We start from the raw sequence: 21,012 nt of genomic DNA, 5'->3' as shown, positions 1-21,012 counted from the left end.
CCATTCCAGACACTTCATTTCATGAACCTGTGAGCTGGGACAGGGATTCTGACCAATGCAGTGTAAAGAACTGTACCACAAGTGACCTGGGACTCTGACTGCCCAACACTGCTATTTATTCCAGGCAGTTTCAGGAACATTTATTCAGCCTTTAGGTATAACCACTCCTTGCAATATTTGTGCACTGAGACTTGTCAAAGAAAAGAACTAAAAGGAACACTATTTTCAGTCCCCACCAGTAGAAAAATAATGGGGAAAAAAACTACATTTCCACCCCCCCCCTTACCATAGCAACATCATATTTTTATAAGATGGAAACTTCAGGCATCATGAGAAAAATACCTGAAGCATAATTTGCCTCTTTTCTCATTTTTCTGAAGTCTGGCAGAATATCCTTTCTCTCTGACTCTCCTGATAGATTTGGGCATCTTAATAACTCACCCAGATTTTTCCTGTAGGATTATTGATGGTCCCTTCTCGACAATCAACATCCCTGCCTCTTCCTGATTCAATGAAAGATTCAGGTGAAAATAAATAAATAAACACCAAGATCTTTAGATTTTTGTGTCTTGAGTATTTTCATGGCTACTTCACCTTTCAAATGAAATGACTTCTGGAATAAATTGCTTGTTATATGTATATGTAAGTTTATATGGTAACACTTGAGGAAATTCACAACTTATCTGTGATGGAGAGGTATTCCAGAATCACATAAGATTGGAGCTGGAGTGCGGCTCCAAAACGTGTAGATGTCGGTATTTAAAAGTGAAAATTGTCTACTAAACTAGACATAAAGGACAGGCAAGAGACCCATCCCATCTCTCCTTTATCTCTCTGTGTCTCAACTTTCATAAGGCTGAGAATATTTTTGTCTAATCTGATCAAGAAGCAGTAAATAGTCAGGCATGGTAGTGCATACCTGTAATCCCAGTGACTAGGAAGGCTGAGTTAGGAGGATTGCAAGTTCAAGGCCAGCCTCGGCAATTTAGACAGACAATAAACAACTGTATTTTGAGACCCTGTTTCAAAAAATAATAATAAGATAAAAAGGTCTGGGAATGCAGCTCAGTGATAGAGCACCCCAGGTTTAAACCCCCAGTACTAAAAAGGAAAAATCAGGGGTTGGGGGGTGGGTGGGGAGAAAAAGCAGTAGTAGAAGAAGAAACAGAAAGTAGGTTTGCAAAAATTTAGTTTGAAGCTACCCATTAAAGCAAATAAAGAAATCCTCAGATGCCAACCATTAATGCTCTGAAATTTGGGGGTTTTGTCTTCACAGAATTCTCCCAAACTTTTTTGCCCTAAAAACAGAAGTTTTGACATAGATGCCATCTACAGCGTGATAGATGACGCCAAACAGTACGTGTACATTGCTGTCATGGACTACCTGCCTATCTCCAGCACAAGCACCAAAAGGTCAGTGAGTATCCACCTTCTAGTTATAACCCAGTTTTTCGAAGCCAGCCATTAAATGAAGGATCACAGGATAAACCAGCCTGCACATGGAAACACTATCACATTGCATTAGGAAGAGCACACTGTTCAGATATGCCTGGTGTGCATTTGCAGTTCACCCACAGATACATCTCCTCCCCAAATATTAGAGATCAGGGTCTTAACTGAGCACTGTAAAGCATGCCTCTAATCCCAGCTACTTGGGAGACTGAGACAAGGGGATTTCAAGTTCAAGGTCAGTAACATAAAGAGGCCCAAGCAACTTAGCGAGACCCTGTCTCAAAAATAAAATAAAAAGGGCTGGTGATGAGGCACAATGGCTAAGCACCTCTGGGTTTGATTCCCAGTACCAAAAAAAAAAAAAAAAATGGGGAGGGGTACTAGGTTCTGGCCATGCATAAATAGCTCAGTAGTTCACATTATTGGCATGAAAGCAATTTCAGAAAGTTTAGGTAGTTCTCACTTTGAAAATTAAAATACAAAGTAATAAAATGAAATAAAATAAAACAAAGACTAGGAGTTCAGCTCAGTGGTAGAGCATTTACCTAACATGCATGAGACATTTGATTCGATACTCAGCACTGCAACAACAAATTTAAAAAATAGACTATTATTTGGAAAAATATATTTTAACATTATTCATGAGGATGTACCAAAGGATGTGCTGAATATACCTGAGTAGTCTTGCCAGATTTTCCTTAAAGGAGATATTTCTTTTTTATATTCAGAGCAATCTTCATTAAATGCTTAATGTTCATGTATCTTCTCAATGTAAAGGAGAAGGAAATTAAAAATATATATGTTCCCAGTCAATGCATCTCTCTGGGAAAGAAACAGAACATCTTTAAAATGTAGTATTTAAAAAATTAATTCATCATTCTTTCAGCATGCAAATACTTGAAATAAATTTAGGGACAGAAATTATTTTTTTTCTTTACAAAAGCCTTTGCATGTATATATGCATGGCCATGCCCAGGTACTCCCATTCTCCCATTTTTGCTTTCTCACTGTAAATGTAGAGATTCAGGTGCTTGTCAGTGTTCTGAATAATTAGTTTAACCCAGGAAATCTTTTCAAAATGCACTTTTGGGGAGTGAAACCAAAGACATTTTTAATTTGGAAAATTATAATTTCAAAATAACCATTTACTGAGGTTAAATGATTAAGTATGCCCTATATTGCTTGAATATTTTTCATATTGCCAACCCCACATATGCATAATATGTAACTTCTTTATGCAAATTACTACAGAATTGCAGTCTTCCAGAAAATGATCACTCCTGATGACAGTCAGAGGAGAAGCATGTTAATCTGCAAGACGCACATGATTAAGACACTTTTACTTTAAAATATTGTGTGTCCTTTGAACATTCATGGATTCCCCCTTGCACACACGCACTTTCACGTATTTTGTATCCCTCCTTTTTATTAAAAATTTTCTTTCTGTTGTTTATTTGATTTTAGTTCAGTTCTGGATGTCAGTTTCATTTTGGAAGGACATTGAAACGAATAGGTTTTGCATAATTTTCCTATTTATGAAAAAGGAGAATAAGGCAAATTCATGGATTTCTGTTTTAGGCTAGGAAGATGCATGATCAGATTGACAAAACCTTTTTTCCATGAAGACCCATAAACAAAACTGGAATCCTTCATGGTCAAGGGAAAAAGAATTATGAAGTACTTAAAGGAAAAGGAATTAAAAGAATGTTAAAGAACTGAAGCCTACCTGAAGTTTTGCATTTTGGTTATTCATCTATCATTTCAGATGTTATTCAGAGAATACTTCTTTTATTATATTTTTAAAATTTCAAAAACAAAAGGTGTTTTTAATTTTCTAAACAAAAGGTCATTGAAAAAAAATAAGCAGTTCATATATCCAGGTTATAATGAAAGTCTTCTCAGTCAAATGAATGATATTTTTTAAAAGGTCAGATTGGTTACTCATGTTTATATAGTACTGGAAAAGTTTTTCAGGAGTCAATTAAACTTCACTGAACAAGTAAATACTATCAGATTTTATTGTGTTTATGAAATTAATCAATATCTTAAAGATTTTTTTTAGTCTACACACTGCCAATATCCAAATGAAAAAGAAAAAAATTCATACACTCCCAAATTAGAAATGATTGTCAGCCTGTGAAAAAAAACAAACACCATAGTTCAGTGTTAGTTTTAGAATTTCTAATTTTCAAGGTAGTAGGAAGTGAATGGAACAGTGATGTAGGACTAAGAAAATACTGTAGTTAAAAAATCAGAAGCCCCGGGGCTAGGGTTGTGGCTCAGCAGTAGAGCACTTACCTTGAAGTTGTGAGGCACTGGGTTCAATCCTTAGCACCACCTAAATATAAATAAATAAACAAAATCATAGTATTGTGTCCATCTACAACTTAAAACAATATATAAAATTTAAAAAAAAAATCAGAAGCCCAGCTCCACCTCGTCCTGCTATAGCAATCAAGCTGCCTTCTTTCAGTCAATTCACGTAATTATTTAGGTCTCAGTTTGGGGTTGTTCATGATTTATTTCTTCAGTTACTTGGAATGAATCTTTCAGAAGGAAACTGGTCAATGTGTGAAGGACTAATAAAAATGTAGCCTGATTAGTCTTTGAGTTCAATAGTCTTCTCTTCCCACAGTTTCACTTTCTATAGCTTCAGTTACCTGGAATATGAAAGGGAAAGTTCCAGAAATAAATAATTCAGAAATTTTAAATAGCCTGTATTATAGTATCTTACTATCATTGTTCTATTGTTAATTAATATTGTTAATGTTTTATTTTACTTAATTTATACATTTTATTTTACACAGGATATATATGTAGAGGGGGAAAAAAAAACCACAGTATATATACAACCTGTGGTTTCAGGCATCGACTAGAGTCTCGAAATGGTTCACTCATGGATACAAAGGAATGACTGTATTAATATCTTTCATTTATTAATATCTGTTTTTTTAAACAAATATTTATATAGCACCGTGTACTTGTGGTTAAAGCATGAACAGCATATGGTCATAGAAGTTCCATCTGAAAGGGGCAGATAAACATAGATTATCTTATTAGAATGCAAAGGTACAGATGGAGCAATAGGTGTGTGTAACAAGTATTAGAGCCACTCCATGAAAGCACATCTATGGTACAGTTCCTGGGTTAAAGGAAGCTTACAGGAGGACCTGCTATCTGAGTTGCATTTCAAATTATTCATGAACATTTGTGAAAAATATAAGAAATGGAATTTTCCAAATGAAAGGGACACCTTGAGCAAGCAAAGTTTCAGGTGGAGGAAAGAAGCCTAGAAAATTCAGTATTAGATCACAGAGCCCAAGGCAAGGTGGTGAGAGATCAAACTGGAGAGGAAGCAGGGACCAGGAACTAGGGGGCCCCATCTATTGGTGAGCCTTGTGAGTTTGGAGAGCCTCTTCTGTGTTTTAATCCAAGGAAAAAATGACCAGATGCGTTTTTAGATGGGTCATTTTGGTGGTCATGGAGGAGGTACTTGACAGGGATAAGACTGGAGGCAGAGATACCAACTTGAAGCACAAGACTGAGATAATTTTTTCTAGTAGGACTCAGTTTTATGGGTATAGAAGCAGACAAAAAGAAAATTACAGCACTTACCCATGATTTAAGTTTTAGTCATAAGGGAGAGGAAGATGGAAGGGCAAGTGCTATGCAGATTATCAGACCTGGAATGAGACTGGGCAGGCAAGAGACACAGGGAAGAGCTGAAGGACAGGAGTCACTGGAGGGATCCTAGGGCTGCAGCCCACACAAGGTCAAAGAGCAGGTTTTATGCAATTGGAAGAGCAGGGGACTTGAAGGGCAGGAGGCTGGCATCGGATACAAAGAGAAGATGTGTGAAGGAGCAGTGATCATGACACAGACAAGAGAAGGTTCTGAATAATTTATCATGAGTCCAAACAGTGGATTGGCCCAGAATTAGGACAAGATTTGAATGAGTAAACAAAGCCCTACAACCGCAGAGGAGATAAAGTATGCAAGTCATGGTCCTTAAGATAGGGAAGTTGTTTGGTTTTCACGGGAGAATTAAGTGACAATTCTGGAAGTGACATTGGCAGGAACCGGAGAGGTAGAGCAGGAAGCTGTCCTCACAGTTGAAACCAAGTGGCTAGGTGGTGGGGGAAAAATACTTGGCAGGTCTTTAAGAGAAGCTGTGGCCTTTGAGAAGAATCAGGGCATCCTTAACCCTAAAGGCAGAGGGCTAAGGATTCAAGGAAGAGGTTGAGGCTGTGAAGAAACTGATTGTCTGATGGAAGAATCCAAATGTACAGCCCAGAGGTGGGAGGAAGAGGAGTCCTGGGAGGCTTGGCCAGGAGAGGTGATGCCAAGGACACCCTGGAAATAAAAGTGTGAAAAAGCTCAGATAATAATCAGAGCAGAAATTCATATGGAGACAGTTACCCAAGAAGAGGTCAGAGGGGCATTTGGGGACAGAGGAGCTGCTCGAGCCTCTTAACTGAAATTGTGTTGAAAAACTGATTCTTAGTGCACATATGTGTGGTGGGTATGATGATGGAAGTCTGCAGTGGTGATCATTCTGTCTGCACCCTAGGCCCATGCAGTCCAGGTGCTGGTGGTGAGAGATCTTCTTTTAGGCAGGAGCTGATCCCAGTCAAGCTTCATTTCTTTGTGCCTAACCCAAAAGACTTGCATTTTTTTTTTCAACCTATCCTACAAGGCTTTTTGTTTACTACAGAATAATGATCAGAGAGTAATTGAAGTGTTTTCTATATAGTACAGTCAATTTTCTTCCCCAAACTAATTTATTTTCTTTATTTTTATCTATATGCATATTACTTATACAGGACGTACTGGCCAGACCTGGATGGAAAAATAAGAGAAGCATTAGTTTTACGAAGTGTTAAAGTTCGACTTCTTATAAGCTTCTGGAAGGAAACTGATCCCCTCACATTTAACTTTATTTCATCTCTTAAAGCTATTTGCACAGAAATAGCCAACTGCAGTTTGAAAGTTGTAAGTATTATATTGACTGTGCTATTAAATAGGTTGTATTATTCCCTTTGCATGTCTGTGAAAGCTGTGAGCATACACGTGCACATAGGCTTCCAGTAAGAACAGGAGAGTAAAGACTACTTCAGAGGCTAGGAAGTTATTTTTCAAAACAATCACACACAAAACACGGACAGTGGACCCAAATTTCCTCTTGTCTAGCCTTCTTCAAACATACTTTTGTTGCAACCTCTCCGTTTTGTTTGAACTGCTTCACTCACCTACTGTGATTACCTGCACAACTGTGACCACTAGAGCACTGGAACATGCTCTAACAAAGACCCCCCAGTCCCAGTGTTTCCCCAGCTTGGGCTTCCACACTTGTTTCCTGGTCACCTGGGCCACATGCTATTCCATTTCTGAAAACCTTGAAGGAAGCAAGTTTGGAAATTGGTGATACTCTAAAAGTGCAAACTCTCCAGCTCATCTTTGACTTTCTCCATCCTCCACACAGGACCTTTATGCATACTATGCCCTTGCCCACAACACCTTCTCCATGTTTCACCTGACAAATGGCCACTAACCCTTTGGTTGTCAGCTTTGTCCGGCCCTCTGTGTAAGCATTCAATACATGTGTGCTGAGCCCAATCTCTGTAGCAGGCCCTCTTCTAGGTAGTTGGGCTGTGTTCCTCTTGGTATAGAGGAACTCAGGATGACAAGGGCTTTGCAATATCACTTTGGCATGTAGCTTCTGACCCTCACTACCTCAATCAAGAGAAGTGTGAGGCTGGAAGACCATGAAGAAGTCTTTACGGGTCAGGTCTAGAGGTGGCCTGCATTCCACTGCCCAGACACCACACACGTGGGAGACGAGGGAGGCTTGTGAGTGTGTTCAGAAGGATAGCTTTGTTCCCAAGAGAACAGAACAGATCTGTGAATCACCATGGTCTGAAGTTCTGGGTACCCACTATCTATTACACTTTTCCCACACGGAGAACCCTCATCCCTCTGTGAGGGAGAAATGCAAAGTTTCATCCAGTCACTGCACAAATCTCTGTTCAACTAGTTTTTGTAAACTGAGGCAGCCATACCTATGTCTCTGGGTTCACAAATCAGAGTAAGTATTGCAAACTGAAACAAGTCTGTGGTTACCCCCATGGAAGTTTCCCAGGTCAGATTTGCAAATAAATGAAATAACCAGGAACTAGATCAGAGCACCAGTGTAGTTTGGAATCAGATATCACAGATCTGAGAAGTTGCTGTGTAGTCCCCAGAAACCTGGCAGAGATACTGGAGGATAGAGTTTAAACCTTTCCACAGACAAGGGGATGCTTAGGATTATTTCAGCCCAGGAACAGCATCTTCCAGGTAATTGAAGTGACATAAAGGTCCCCAGGGAGTAATCAAGCAAGATTAGGAACAGGTGTCTAGTTCACCATCATATTCCCAGTGCCCAGCATGATGCCTGGCACAGTATTCCAATATGTGTTGAATGAATGAAAGTATGAATGAATAAAGTCAAAGAATGGAGCTAGCAAAGGCAGAGGGACAAGAAAGTTTCTCTAAGATACTGAGAGAGAGGGAGCCCAGTCCAGAGCAATGCCCAAATCCATGTGGTTAGCCATTTTCTGTGGACTCCGATGCCCAGGGAATCATTCGCGGTAGAAGAGCACTACTGCCACACTAAAAGGGTCTAGCAGGAGCAGAAAGGAGGATATCTGGGCCTTGGGCACACTCTGAGGTATATTTTGCTTTCATGTCCTGCAACTTCCCTTTGCCCATGTCCTGCAACTTCCTGACCCCATATCACACCTGCTAAGGCCCCTACAGTTGAAATCTCCCAGGGGTATGAAATATTGAGTGCTGTCATTGAAGACTTGCAAGAAATTCCAAGGAAAGTAGAAGCTCATCATAAGCTCTACAGTACTTTATCAATTTTATCTTTTTGAACACAGATGGTCACATTTCTTGAATAGGCCAAACATTAAAAGCTCACTGTTGGCCATTTTATTAAATAGAGGTCATGTATTTCTAAGCTCAAGACAAACCAAGGTGGGAAGGAAGCTTAATGCCCCAATATCTAGAACACAGATGGCTGATGAGCTCTTCCAAGGAAAAGTAGGCTTTGGACTCTTGCATGTGGCCTATCTGCAGGAGCCTTGGAGCTTTGCTAAGACACAGGGCTTGGGAACTGGACAGGAAACTCTGTCCTTGGAGGAATGGGCACCTCGCACCCCTGATGTGGGTTTGTACCCACAAGGAGATCACAGAAACAATCATAGAATTGTTCCAGTTAGCTGAGTATTTATTTTTTAATGAATTAACTAATCAGTTTTGAAATGACTTTGCTGTCTTTTACAACATTTGATAGAATCTAATAATGTCAGTGAATTTCTGACTGATTTCTGCTGTCATGTTAGTCTCTCAGATAAATCTGTCTCTCCTCTTCTGGGCCATCATCGACTTTCTAGAGAAAATGGGTTCTTGCTAAAGCCTCAAGCTGTGACTCCATCCTTGACTTAACTTAGGATATGTATTTTACTCCTTTTCAAGTTGATTGATTTGAATTCAATCAATTCTTGATTCTACAATAGTATCTTTCTCAGAAGGAAACAGTCTATGCGTGGACATTTTGATAGAATGTCCAGGCAAGCTGACTGCTGGTTGTTACCCACAATACTAACATGACTTTGTGAGTATACAACTGTGACCTGGGAGCATTCTCAAGTTATTAAGTCAGTTTGACGACTCCACAAACCAGCAAATTTTGTGGAAGACAGGAACTGGAGAAATAAGGTGAACTAGGGTATTCTCCATGCCCTGGGAGAATGTTCCTCTGTGTTGTGAAATAGGCATTATTTGGATGGTAGATTTTGGTGTGTGCACCATGGATCTCAAGGGTTTTGCAAACAAACAAACAAAAAAAAAAAAAAAAACAGACTGGAAGGGACGTTGATGATCACCGAGGTCACCTCTTTCCCAAGCTGGGGCATAGGCTAGGAAGACCAACTCTCATTATTTCCCCAAGCCAAATTTAAACACTTACCATTTTGAAACTATACTATGTCTCCTTTTTTAGGTATTATGTCATTTTTCTCTCTCTCTCTTCTTTCCTTCCAATACACATGATCTCACACCTATAAGACATCCTAGAAAAAAATCCATGGTGAGGCTGGGGATGTAGCTAAGTGGCAGAGCACTTGCCTAGCATGCACAAAGCCCTGGGTTCAATCACCAGCAACACACACACACACACACACACACACACACACACACACAGAATTTCTTGCCATTATGAAAATGTTTGTTTTCTAATGTACAGACCTGCCTGAGACTTTCACTGTTAATGGGTGAGAGCTCAACCACCAGAGTCCCAGGAGCTCAATCACAGTCAAAACTTTATCCACACTCATATATCTAAAAAAAAAGATAAAAATAATAAAAAAAACTTTATCCAACACGTGGCAAATTCAACAGTCTCAGGAGTGCCTACTTTGATCTTTCCTGCTCTGAGCCCACGTTCTCCTTGTTCCTCCATCTTTGGCCTTGGTTGAAGTGCAAACCTGCTTTTTAGGTCATGGTGAAGTTGAAAGTCAAGACTCGTTGTTTGCAATTATGGTTTGCATGGCTTGAGTCACCCACTGAATGAGCTTGTAGACTTAGGTGTGTAGATGGAAAGTATTTGTTCCCGTGGCAAACTCTCTTGTGACCTTTCTGAATCCCCAAGTTAGTCAGCTAGTCCTTGACATAATGCATGCAAAGTGTAAGAATACTCATTCAGTTCTTTGGCATGCTTGACAGAAAGGTCCCTGAGGCATGCTTCAAATGCCAGTGCACCCTGGTGAATAAGACAAAGAGAATTAAACAACCTTCTGGCCCTCACCCTGTTGAAAGAATGAATTTTGTAGCTTAAAAGTGTTAATTATAGACCAAGTGGAGCATGCTAATTTTCTCTCTTGTTGCCTATATAAATTGGAGAATAAAAATAGCTTCCTCTATACAAAGTAACGAGTGTATGGTTTTAATAACCCAATGAGGTCTATTGTTGACATTTAGATAATTCGCTCCTTTGCCTGTTTGAACAGACCAAAAACATTCTCTATTCACCTGGTTTTTTTTTCTCCTTACAGAAATTTTTTGATCTGGAAAGAGAGAATGCTTGTGCAACAAAAGAACAAAAGAATCACACCTTTCCTAAATTAAATCGTAACAAGTACATGGTGACAGATGGAGCAGCTTATATTGGTAGGTGTCAGGGCTGGGAAGCTCCTCAGAGATTGCCCACGAAGTGCTGGTTCACCTGGACCTCAGTGGTGGTCCATGATGAAAGAGCAGTACCTGGGAGCCATGGCTGATGACTAGTGGGCCCTGGTGGTCAGGAAATAGGAGGGTGAGGGAGAAGAGCTCCTCTGCCCAAATGTCTCCTCTGAGACCTGATTCTTGTACTAGGATATCATGGAAGATGTCTTTACATCTTGCTTTGCAGAAATTCTCTGGTCCACCTGCCTCATTTTATAGACAAGAAGGCAAATGGCTCACAAAGACCGTGGCTGGCACCAAAACAAGCACCACAGCACCACAAGCCAGTCAACCGTGGGTCATGGGGAGGCAAGCACTGTAATTGTTCAGTGCCAGAACTTATACAATCTGAGTCGCAATCCCATCCCTGCCATTTTCTAAATGTCTAACATCAGATGATTTCTTTGAACTCTCTAAATCCCAGTTTTTCTTATCTCTAAAATGGGGCTAATGGCAGTTTCTACTGAGATAATATATACAAAGTGCCTGGCACAAATATAAAATCCAATTAATATTAGCTATTAGTATTAAGGTAATAAAGTCCCAGATGCATAAACCCATTTGTTGGTGGAATTATTTCCTAACATATCAAGTTTATTCTAATTTTCTGTGCTGTGCATAAGCCCTACGTGGTCCCTTCACTGGAAACATCACAGGTAGAGTTGAAATTATCCATTCAGAGTAGGTACATAAATCCAAAATAGCCATGTGGTTATTACATGACATAGACAAAGTGGTGGTCTCTAAACAGAAAAGAAAAATATGTTTGTGAGAATATAGGAACATGAGGTTCATATTAATTATTTTTTTTCCAAATTCAGTGGATGAATAAAAAAGTATAGTCTTAACTTTAAAAAGCATTTTATATGATTTGATTCTCTTAGCAACATCATCAATAAGGTGACTTTTATCTTCTACATTTCAGAAATTAGAACACTTGGGCTGTAAGACATGAAATGTCTGAGTTATGCAGGTGCAGGGGAAAGGGGCTAGAATCCAGACCACACAGCCCCCTTGGCCATGTAGAGGTTGACTAACCCCTGGATCAGTGTGAAGATGCTCTTTTACCATTTTTAATAGTTATAGCATCATTTTATTAAAATGGATTATTAGAACATCTTCTGTAACATAAGCATATTATTTTATCCCTCCTGTTCCTCTTGAGATTAAAAAAAATGTGATTATTTGGATTTCCTCATGTTTATCAGCTTAGGACGAATAATATGAAATCAGCTTCCTTTTAAGCAAGTGACAAAAAGCAAACTCAAAATTGTTTATTAAATAACAGGAAATTTGGGGACAACTATTTGGAAATCCAGGGATGGAATCAAATTCAGACACAGTGGGATTTAGAGATCAAAATCAGGACATTTCACTTGTGAGCTTTACTTAAAGCAAGGTGTTGTGGGCACCTTCCGTAGTAATTTGTAGTAATATTCAAATGCTGTTTTGATAAGTATTTTGGAATCAGACAGCCCATATTTTAATTCTAGCACTGATACAAGATGGAAGATGGTAAAAAGTCACATGGTCTTCCATCTCCTTATTTGTGAAATGGTGATTATAGCCATGAGCATTAAGTGAGCTAATATACGAATAGCTCCTAACATGTCTCTCTAATCTATCTAGATCCTTAATAAATATTGATTCTCTGCTCTCTCAGTATTCTTCCCTAAGGCATTTTTAAATGACTTTGTATTCTTAGGCCTTGAGGCCTTAGACTTAAGGAGTAAAATGAAAAAAAAAAAAGAAAAAAGAAAAAAAGACCCACCTTCCAGGATTCCAAGAGGTGCCACATGCAAAAGGGAGTTGATATGTTTGGGAGCTTCATAGGGCAGTGCAAGGACCAAAAGATGAAATTGTAAAGAGACAGCTAAGTACCTTCTCCCAGCAGCCTCTCCCACAGATGGCTGCAGGGATTGGACCAAGGTTATCCAAGGACACATGAGCTCAGCATCTGATTCAGTAAGTATTTCTACAGTGAGACCTGAATTGCTACTGAGGGAAGGGAAGACCAGTCTTGACATTTAAGGTCTCCATTCCCTTTATGGAACTAGCTCTTAACCAAAAAGGAGAACAAAACCCATGAGCTTAGTTCATACCAGGGATGGTGGTCACTTATAAACAAATTTTTGTGAGTCTTGACATGGCTCAATATTTTTTAGAGAGAATACTTCTTATTTGTCATCCCATAGAGAGCTCATGGAACCTGGAGACCTGAGTGCATCACTGATTAGTCATGGGACATTGGGCAAATTTATTCCCTCCTTTGAGCCTCCCTCTCCTCCTTTGTAAAGTCAGTGTAAATCTTACCAATCATGAAATAAACATAAATATCAAGTACGGTGCTTTGTTCATAGTAGGCACTCAATAAACGATTAGTCCCTCCATCCTTATACTCCCTTCATTCCTGGCCTCATTCCTAGTCTCTCCCCTTAATGTTCCAATGCCCTAACTATCCACAAGTTTATCTCTGTCCACAAGATGTCATCCTCTCTTTGGGGTCTGGCTCTCTTGTTCTAAGTAAATTTCAATGCATCTCTCATTATTCAATGGAATGCTCCTTTCTTGACCCATGTAGCCAGAGTTAGAAACTCCTTCTGTCCTGTGCTGGTGGCATTGTGTGCATTATTCTCTCCTAGTATTACATATTCTCTGTATTATAACTATTGTGTTTCCCTCCTGGACTCCTTGAAGGCAGGGATGCCATTTTCACCTTTATATTAGCAGCTCCTAATATGGGACCTGTTAGACTAATGTCACCTAAGGGCACTCAACAAGTATTCATTGAATGAAGAACAAAGAAGAGTAAAGGGGGAAAAAAATGGTGCTGTGCCCTCTTGAGGAGAAACCTTTGTTCTGCTGTGCCGCAGTCCGGCTGCAGCAAAATAACCGGGGGGTGACGAACAACTTGTGTAGATCGATACAGCAGGAGTGGGAGCCGTTTATTGTAGGACCAGAGGGGTATTTATACATTCCACACAGCTTATCTAATTAACATAAACTAGATACAGCAGTCAACCAATAAGAAATCTCCACACTTAATGGCTCACTGGCGCCACCTCACAAACCACTCCCCCTGGCAAAATACCAGGCGCCATCCAGACTTGTTTACAGACTCTAACATTTGCCAGGCGCCATCCTGACATGTTTACAGATCTTAACACTGCTGGAAACCTCTTTGCATTTGATACCAAAGAAGAGACTCACTTGGAGCATTATGAGTTGTCCAGTCCTCTAATCTGCTTCCACCTTGCAAATAAATGGCATAGAGATTATTACCCTCTCTTAGAGTCCAGCCTTACCGGATCCCTCAAAATTCAGATGCTGAATTCCTAACCTCCAGTATGCCAGAATGTCACCGTAGTTAGAGATAAAGTCTTTACAGAGATAATCAAGTTAAAATTTAGATCCTTCAGGTGAGCACTAATCTAATCTGACTGTTGTCCTTATAAAAAGGAGAAATTTGGAAACCAAAACACAAAGAGGGAAGACAATCGGAAGAGATATAAGGAGAAAAGAGCTAGCTACAAGCCAAGGAGAGAGGTCTGGAGTGGGTCCTTCCATGGAAGGAACCAATTTTGCTGGCACATTGATTATGTCTCCAGAACTGTGAGAAAAGAGATTTGTCGTTTCACCCACAGAGTGTATGGTACACTGTGAATCCAGCTCTAGAAAACGAATACACTGGTTAACGCCAGGCAGTCATACATGGGAGCTTGTTCTCAAAACAACTGCCTGGATTCCTGGGCCAAAGTGACCAATACTAGACCCAGGAAATTATGTACATCCCAATAGAGGAACATCTGTGTGCTCAGGAACCAGTACTTCCCCAGCATCAGCTTTTTCTTTGATGCAAAAGTTTTTCAGCATTATGCTTGTACATATGGATTAGAGGGTGTCTCTTTGAGAAGGTAGTAATTGTTCACAGGATTTTTAAGTGTATTCCTATATATTTCAAATGTTGCCATATTTAGTATGTCTTGTGAATGTCAATAAGAAATAACATTTACAAAAAGGAACAGCAGATTCCTTGTTTTGAGTTTCAACTTGAGCAAAGCTGAAAGAAATGCCAAGATAATATGCAAATATTAATATGCCATGTGTAAGGCTTCTTGGATATTTTTTTGAAGCTGTCAACACAATTCAGGTTCCCTGTCATTATTCCTGGGTGTTTATTTTATAATTTTTTAAAATAGAATCGGCTCTGTATTTCATTATATTGGGACTATGCCCCCAGTGGATCCTAACTCCTCACCATTATTTCTTTGTTGGTTTGCAGGAAATTTTGACTGGGTAGGGAATGATTTTACCCAGAATGCTGGCACAGGCCTTGTTATCAACCAGGCAGATGTGCGGAACAACAGAAGCATCATTAAGCAACTTAAAGATGTGTTTGAAAGGGACTGGTATTCACCTTACGCCAAAACCTTACAGCCAACCAAACAGCCGAACTGTTCAAGCCTCTTCAAGCTCTCACACCCCTCCAACAAAACTGCCACACACAATACCAGCGGGAAGGAGCCCTTGAGCGCATAGCAGAGTGAACAACAACAGTTCCGTACTTCATATTTATACATAAAGGACTCGAGGAGAGAAAGACAATTTAATATGTCTTTTTTTTTAGGGGAAAAAAAAGCACACTTATAAAAAAAATGTTCTCTGAACGACGTGTACTCTCTAGCTAACAGTATCTTATCACCATGTATACTAAAATCAAGACTTTTGTATTTGTTACTTCTGACCAAGAATGTCCTTCTGGTTTAGAAGTTAGTTTTTATGTTTGCCTATGGATTTTAAGACTTGGATTCCTGTTTCCTGTTCCTGTCTGGGTTTTAGAGCTTTTTCTGCTAACCCACCTGGTCAGTTCTTAGCATGAGGTGAGCTCTTTGCTTTCACACCATTCTGAGCACTGCTGATCTAGAGAGGAAGGTGAAGATTTCACCTAGGAGAAAAGACTGATCAAACCAAGTATTTATTCTTGAAAACCGTCTCCCAGCCCAATCCAGTCACCTGAGCATGAAGAGATTCCATCTCATGCCAGCCTTCAACAGCCCTAAAAAAATACTTTTTTTTGTCTGCTTGCTCATTGTCTTCTAATACCGTAGGTTTTATTTAGTATCATTTTCTTTCTTACAAAATGTTCTTATTACATAGTGTTCCTCTATTCACCTCAATATTAATTCCAAGTATGATAACATCTTTTGAAAATGTATGATTCCCTTAGAATACATACAAAATGGAAATAGCAGTCTTTAATTTTCACCTTTCAACTGCATTCTTTTCCCCTACCGAATTGCTTATTTTAAAACCACAGCCAGCAATATGTATCCTTTCTCTTAAGCTCAGAAAAAAAAAAAAGATATAGCCACCTGCTAATATTCAGTAAGCTATTAAGTCTGCATTTTGAGAACAAAGTAGTTTTTCAACATTTTTGTTTAGTTTATGGTATTATAAAGGAAAGGTCTCTCTGCGTCAGTGGATTTTAATTTCTTTAGAATCATTATGCTGTTAAGAGTATGCCAGCAAACGTTTATAGAGCTATTTAATATACCTTCTGCTATTTAATATACCAAATGCTTTTCAGAGAAATGCAATTTAAATACTGTGCGTAACATATTTTACTAAGAAACAGAAATATTGGATTATTGTTCTATAATGTCATTGTGTGTTGGTGTTTTATATCTATACAATATATAACCATGTATTAATGGAGACTGTTGCTACACAAGAGAGAGGGATGGTCTCTTCAGAGCCCAGGTGGGTAGCCAGGATGCCCGCGCCCAGTGTGGCTCCTGACTCCATGACTCAGAACAGAGTCCTTCACCCGCTGGCCTCTGGTTTTCTATTGCTAATGTAGAGACAGTGATACTCACCTACCTCGCAAGAATGTTGTCATGGTAGGAGATATTTATAACTTGTTTTGAAATCAAAAGAACATATATAAATGCTAAGCATTATAACATATAATCTTTTTCTTGAAATAATCTTTGTGGTATCCTGGTAGAATCAGTAACAGGTCCTCCCCGAGAACCCAGAACGGAAAAGAAATCCACTGCTTCCAGTCACGAATGTGGATGACAAGAATGCAGCCGCACAAAAGCCACGGTGGAGATCTGGATTGTTAACATCTTGAGGGACCATTTTTCTCTGGTCACCTTGGCATAAATAATATCAACACAAAACCAGACGTTAGCTAGGGATTGTTATTTAGGACCAGCATATAATACGTTTGTTTTCAGAGCGAGGACAAGCAATTTCATTTATTCTTTCTCATTTCTAGAGACTTGGTTTTAAATCTGCCAAAAGACTGAAGGGGGAACCAATGGATCTCTTCTAGCGGGTTCACTTAATGTAGAATGGCTGCTTTCCTTTCTTAATGTTTCCAAGTCCTGCTTCACTGGATATTTTACCAGTCAAGAGAACTAGCCAGGAGCTGTGTTTTTAAGGGTAACATGTTTTTATGACTGATTGGGGGTATTTCTAAATGAAATTATTCATTAATAATGGCCAACCTATAAGACTATCAAAATATTGACCATATCCCCAATCCTTGAGTTGGGAGTTATCCTGCCAGTCATTCAAATATAGGTGGCTTTGGCGATCATTTTAAAAAGAAAGAAAGCAGAGAGTAAAGGTGGAGTGGAACAAATCTACCAAGTGTATCCTTGGACAAACAGAAGGCACCTGGTTGAGTCTGAAAAGGAAATCCAAAGGGAAAAAATATAGCTGCTTCCTTGCTGGTTCCCAAGGGGTCTCCTGGGAGATATTTCTCCACAGTCACTGGACAAGGGTAGGCTTAGTGCCATGGGGCCCTCCCTCACTGCCATTGTCTTTTGTGTGCATGTGGCAGGAAAAGAGAATGTCATCTTTTATAAAATAACCCTCATGGCCATTTCCTCTGAACCCCATCAAACATGGCAGTGCTGGGAGCTGTATCCCAGCCTCCTCTGCCCTGTGCCACCAGCAGCAGAGCTCTTCTTGACACAGCCACCCACCTCATCAGCGTGGTCAGGGCAGCAGCAGCACAGGCAAGAACACTGACTCCAGGAGACAACACTGACTTTCTGTGGCATCCAGGAAAATCGGCCCTGTGCAGACTGTCACAGATGAGTCCATGTCTCCACAGAGAACATTCCATTCTGCAGAACTTTCTCTTTCATTGGGATGTTGAATCTACCCCTCTAGACGTAGCCTTCCTCTCTTTTAGACTTCTTCTGTGTGACAAAGACCACAGACTTCCTTTTCTCTCACTCCCAGACATCCCAGGAAATATTTCTCAAAAAGAAAAAAAAAAGACACAAATCAAAAACTTAATTTGAGACTATCTGGCGAATGTCCATGCCGGAAATTCTAAGGAGGGTGACTATTCACCTTCATCTTGTTTTTCTCCATCTTTGGAATTATTTTCCAAGTGGGGAACCAAACAGAATTTGAGATTCTACTTTAGATTTCTCTTTTGCTAATATGAACCTAGTGCCTTATTTACTCTCAAGCATTGATTTCAAAGAACAATAATCCACTACACGAGAACGTTTCTGCCTACTCTGGAGTACAATAAGGACTTCTGATGAGACGACAGGTTGAAAACTTGCATGTGAGGCTCAGTGGTTTTCAGGCAGCCTGCTCTCTTCCCAAGCCACAGAACTTTTATCATCCCCAAGTCAAATCATTGACATTATTCACTCTCAAATGTCCACTGCATTGTCACTGGCCACTCTCATATCAAATAATTGAATCACAGCTTATCACTTCATGAGAGAGGAAGTGGGACATTCTGAGATTGTATTTAGGCTCTGTAAACACCACCCTCTGGATACCCGAAAATGATCAAAGTGAGACATGCTGAAAATGTCCCCATGAGTCTTTAAGGAAACTTGTAAAGAGATGCTTCATAGACTTCCAAAGTCCTGAGGAACATAGGATGAAAACTGGTGTCTACAGAAAGTCAAAGCAGGCTCAGTGAGAAAAATGAAAGGTCTGTGGGAAACCCCAGCATTTGTGTAGCTCTGAGCATCACGTTGTTCCCTGAATCTGGGCTGTGGTATGGCTCTTAGTAAAGATGTTTCAGATCACATTTCTGGTTGATCTTACCCTTTGAAAAACATGTTTTATTAATGCAGTTACTGGTTTATTCAAGTGCCTCAATGAACCTGGGACTGAACAGCTCATTTCCCGCCAGACTGCAGTTATTCTCAAGTGACTTCGATTTGTTCGGAGATTTTTGTTTGTTTGTAGAAACTTCTATTGAACTAAATTCCAGGGGAAAAAAAATAAAAAGACTATAAGAATTTCTTGATAGGATCAGATCTAGGATCCGTTTTTCTCAGGAATTCTGTCCTAGAATATGCCATTTTTTTTCCATATGCATGATCATTTGTATGCATTTCTGTGTCCAGAATTCATTCCATTATTTTTATGCTTAGGGAATGTAAAAAGCTGCCTTTACTTGCAATAGAACAGTCATCTCCCGTAATGAACGATACTTTGCCATTGGTTATTCAAATTCAGTCCCCTATAAACAGCTCCATATATTGTGCACAGATGTTCAATTCTATCTTCTTCCTGTACTTATTCCCAATGAATTGGTGCATTTTATTATAAACCTTTTAAATAAGAAATGAATATAACTTCCATTTGGTCTAAGATAGATTGGATAAATGAATCTATGTTCAATATTTTCCATTTGCTATGAATTAGCATCTTTTCCTTTTATTTATTGTTAACCAAATACCTGCTTACCATTTTTTTTTACCTTATTGACTTAAGTTGATGGAGGTTTTGTAATAGCCCTGAAGTCAACCCCATTTGACAACCTACCTTTCCCATTTGAGAAAATTTCCATCTTTGGCAGAATTATGAAGATATTGCTTTTTGTGGTGTCTGGATAGGTATCCTTCAGAAGTTTCTTAAAATTATAAAAACTGAATTTTCATATTTTGACACATTAGCAGTCTTGTATCTACAGAGTTCTAAAAGCTCACTGATTACTTAGGCCTCTTTTGGCAATGTAACAAAAAGGAATGCAAGATATAATAACTTATTCATTTTCTTCTGCTGTGTTTGACTGCTAAACTTCCATTTCTGTTACAAAGGATATCTTGAATTTTTAATGTACCTTTCTTTAAATAGGATAAACTTGTACCCAGGTATAGCTACATTATTAACCTTCAGATCCCTAAATAAATTGTTGTGATGAAAAGCTGAATTGGCGGGGCGGGAAAGCATTAAAATTATGAAACCTTTACCAAATGCTCATGTTTTATCAGAAGTACATATTTTATGGCTTTTTCACACTGTCAGATGGGGGCATACATTTTTTCTCAGTTTGATCTCAGAAACGAATCAGCCTCTCCCACTATTCTACATGATGAATAAGGTAAATGCAACTCCTCCAATAGGCTAAGGGCCCACACTGTTCTGTATATTCACCCACCCAGCATCTTTGTAACACTACTCCTATCTCTTTAAAAAAAGAAAGAAAGAAAGGTTCATTCCCAGTATGTGTTGATTTGGGGTAAATAAGTGATCATGTTTTAGTGAAGAAATAATTCTAGAAACCATGCTCTGTACTCTTTCTCGGCAGCTAGTTTTGTTGCTTCACATACTAACCCATCACACTCTCTTCTATCTATACCTAAATTCAAATACACCTGTGTCTTCTTAGCAAATCCAGTGTGTTTTGGTTTTTTCCCTGTGCCTCACTCATGCTAGGCACACACTCTACCACTGAGCTATGCCCCTAGACCCCAGCAAACCCGTTTTGAACCTGAGGTTTAGACCTTACCTTGAAAGACATCTAAACTAACTCCTCCAAATGCACAAATTCCCTTCCCACCTGGCCACTTAGAGGTTAAGGACATATTCCAGTCAAACTATTTGGAACGCTTAATACACAGTGCCTTTCACAAAACCACATGGGATAAAATTTAGTGATTTGCTAAAGTAATTTGGATTTGAGGAAAAGACTTAATCTCTGAATCAAAGACAAAACCAATCTGAAGCATTTTTTAAATTGTCTTTTGAAAGTTTAGCAAAACCTTAATAAAGTGGACTTTCTGAATCTGTATTAGTCAATACTAATTATTTAATTTCATTGGCAATTTCCGAGACCAATAATTTTATGTTTGTTTGTTTGGGAAAATAGTTTTATGAGAAAATAGTTTTATGAGACAACCTTGTGCAAGGAGTCCAATTCAAGAGTAGTAAAGGTGAAGATTATTTGTGATTTATTTTTATTTCATACAAGAGAAAATTAGTAAGGCATAATTCTCTTTCTGTAAAATGGACGTC

General features: G+C 39.1%; 1 protein-coding gene across 1 annotated transcript in view; it reads left to right on the top strand.

The window, feature by feature from the left end:
- Pld5 (phospholipase D family member 5) overlaps positions 1-15,258 on the top strand; it is a 398,582-nt gene extending 383,324 nt beyond the window's left edge. The window contains exons 7-10 of the mRNA XM_026390749.2: positions 1,277-1,413; positions 6,276-6,444; positions 10,551-10,665; positions 15,002-15,258. Coding sequence (XP_026246534.1) covers positions 1,277-1,413; positions 6,276-6,444; positions 10,551-10,665; positions 15,002-15,258 — 678 coding nt within the window. The remainder of the gene's footprint in view (positions 1-1,276; positions 1,414-6,275; positions 6,445-10,550; positions 10,666-15,001) is intronic.
- The last annotated feature ends 5,754 nt before the right edge of the window (positions 15,259-21,012 follow it).

The sequence above is a fragment of the Urocitellus parryii genome, chromosome 9, assembly GCF_045843805.1.
Source record: "Urocitellus parryii isolate mUroPar1 chromosome 9, mUroPar1.hap1, whole genome shotgun sequence".
NCBI lineage: Eukaryota > Metazoa > Chordata > Mammalia > Rodentia > Sciuridae > Urocitellus > Urocitellus parryii.
The sequence above is the reverse complement of the archived record's forward strand: the minus strand, read 5'-3'. Positions and strand labels throughout refer to the sequence as shown.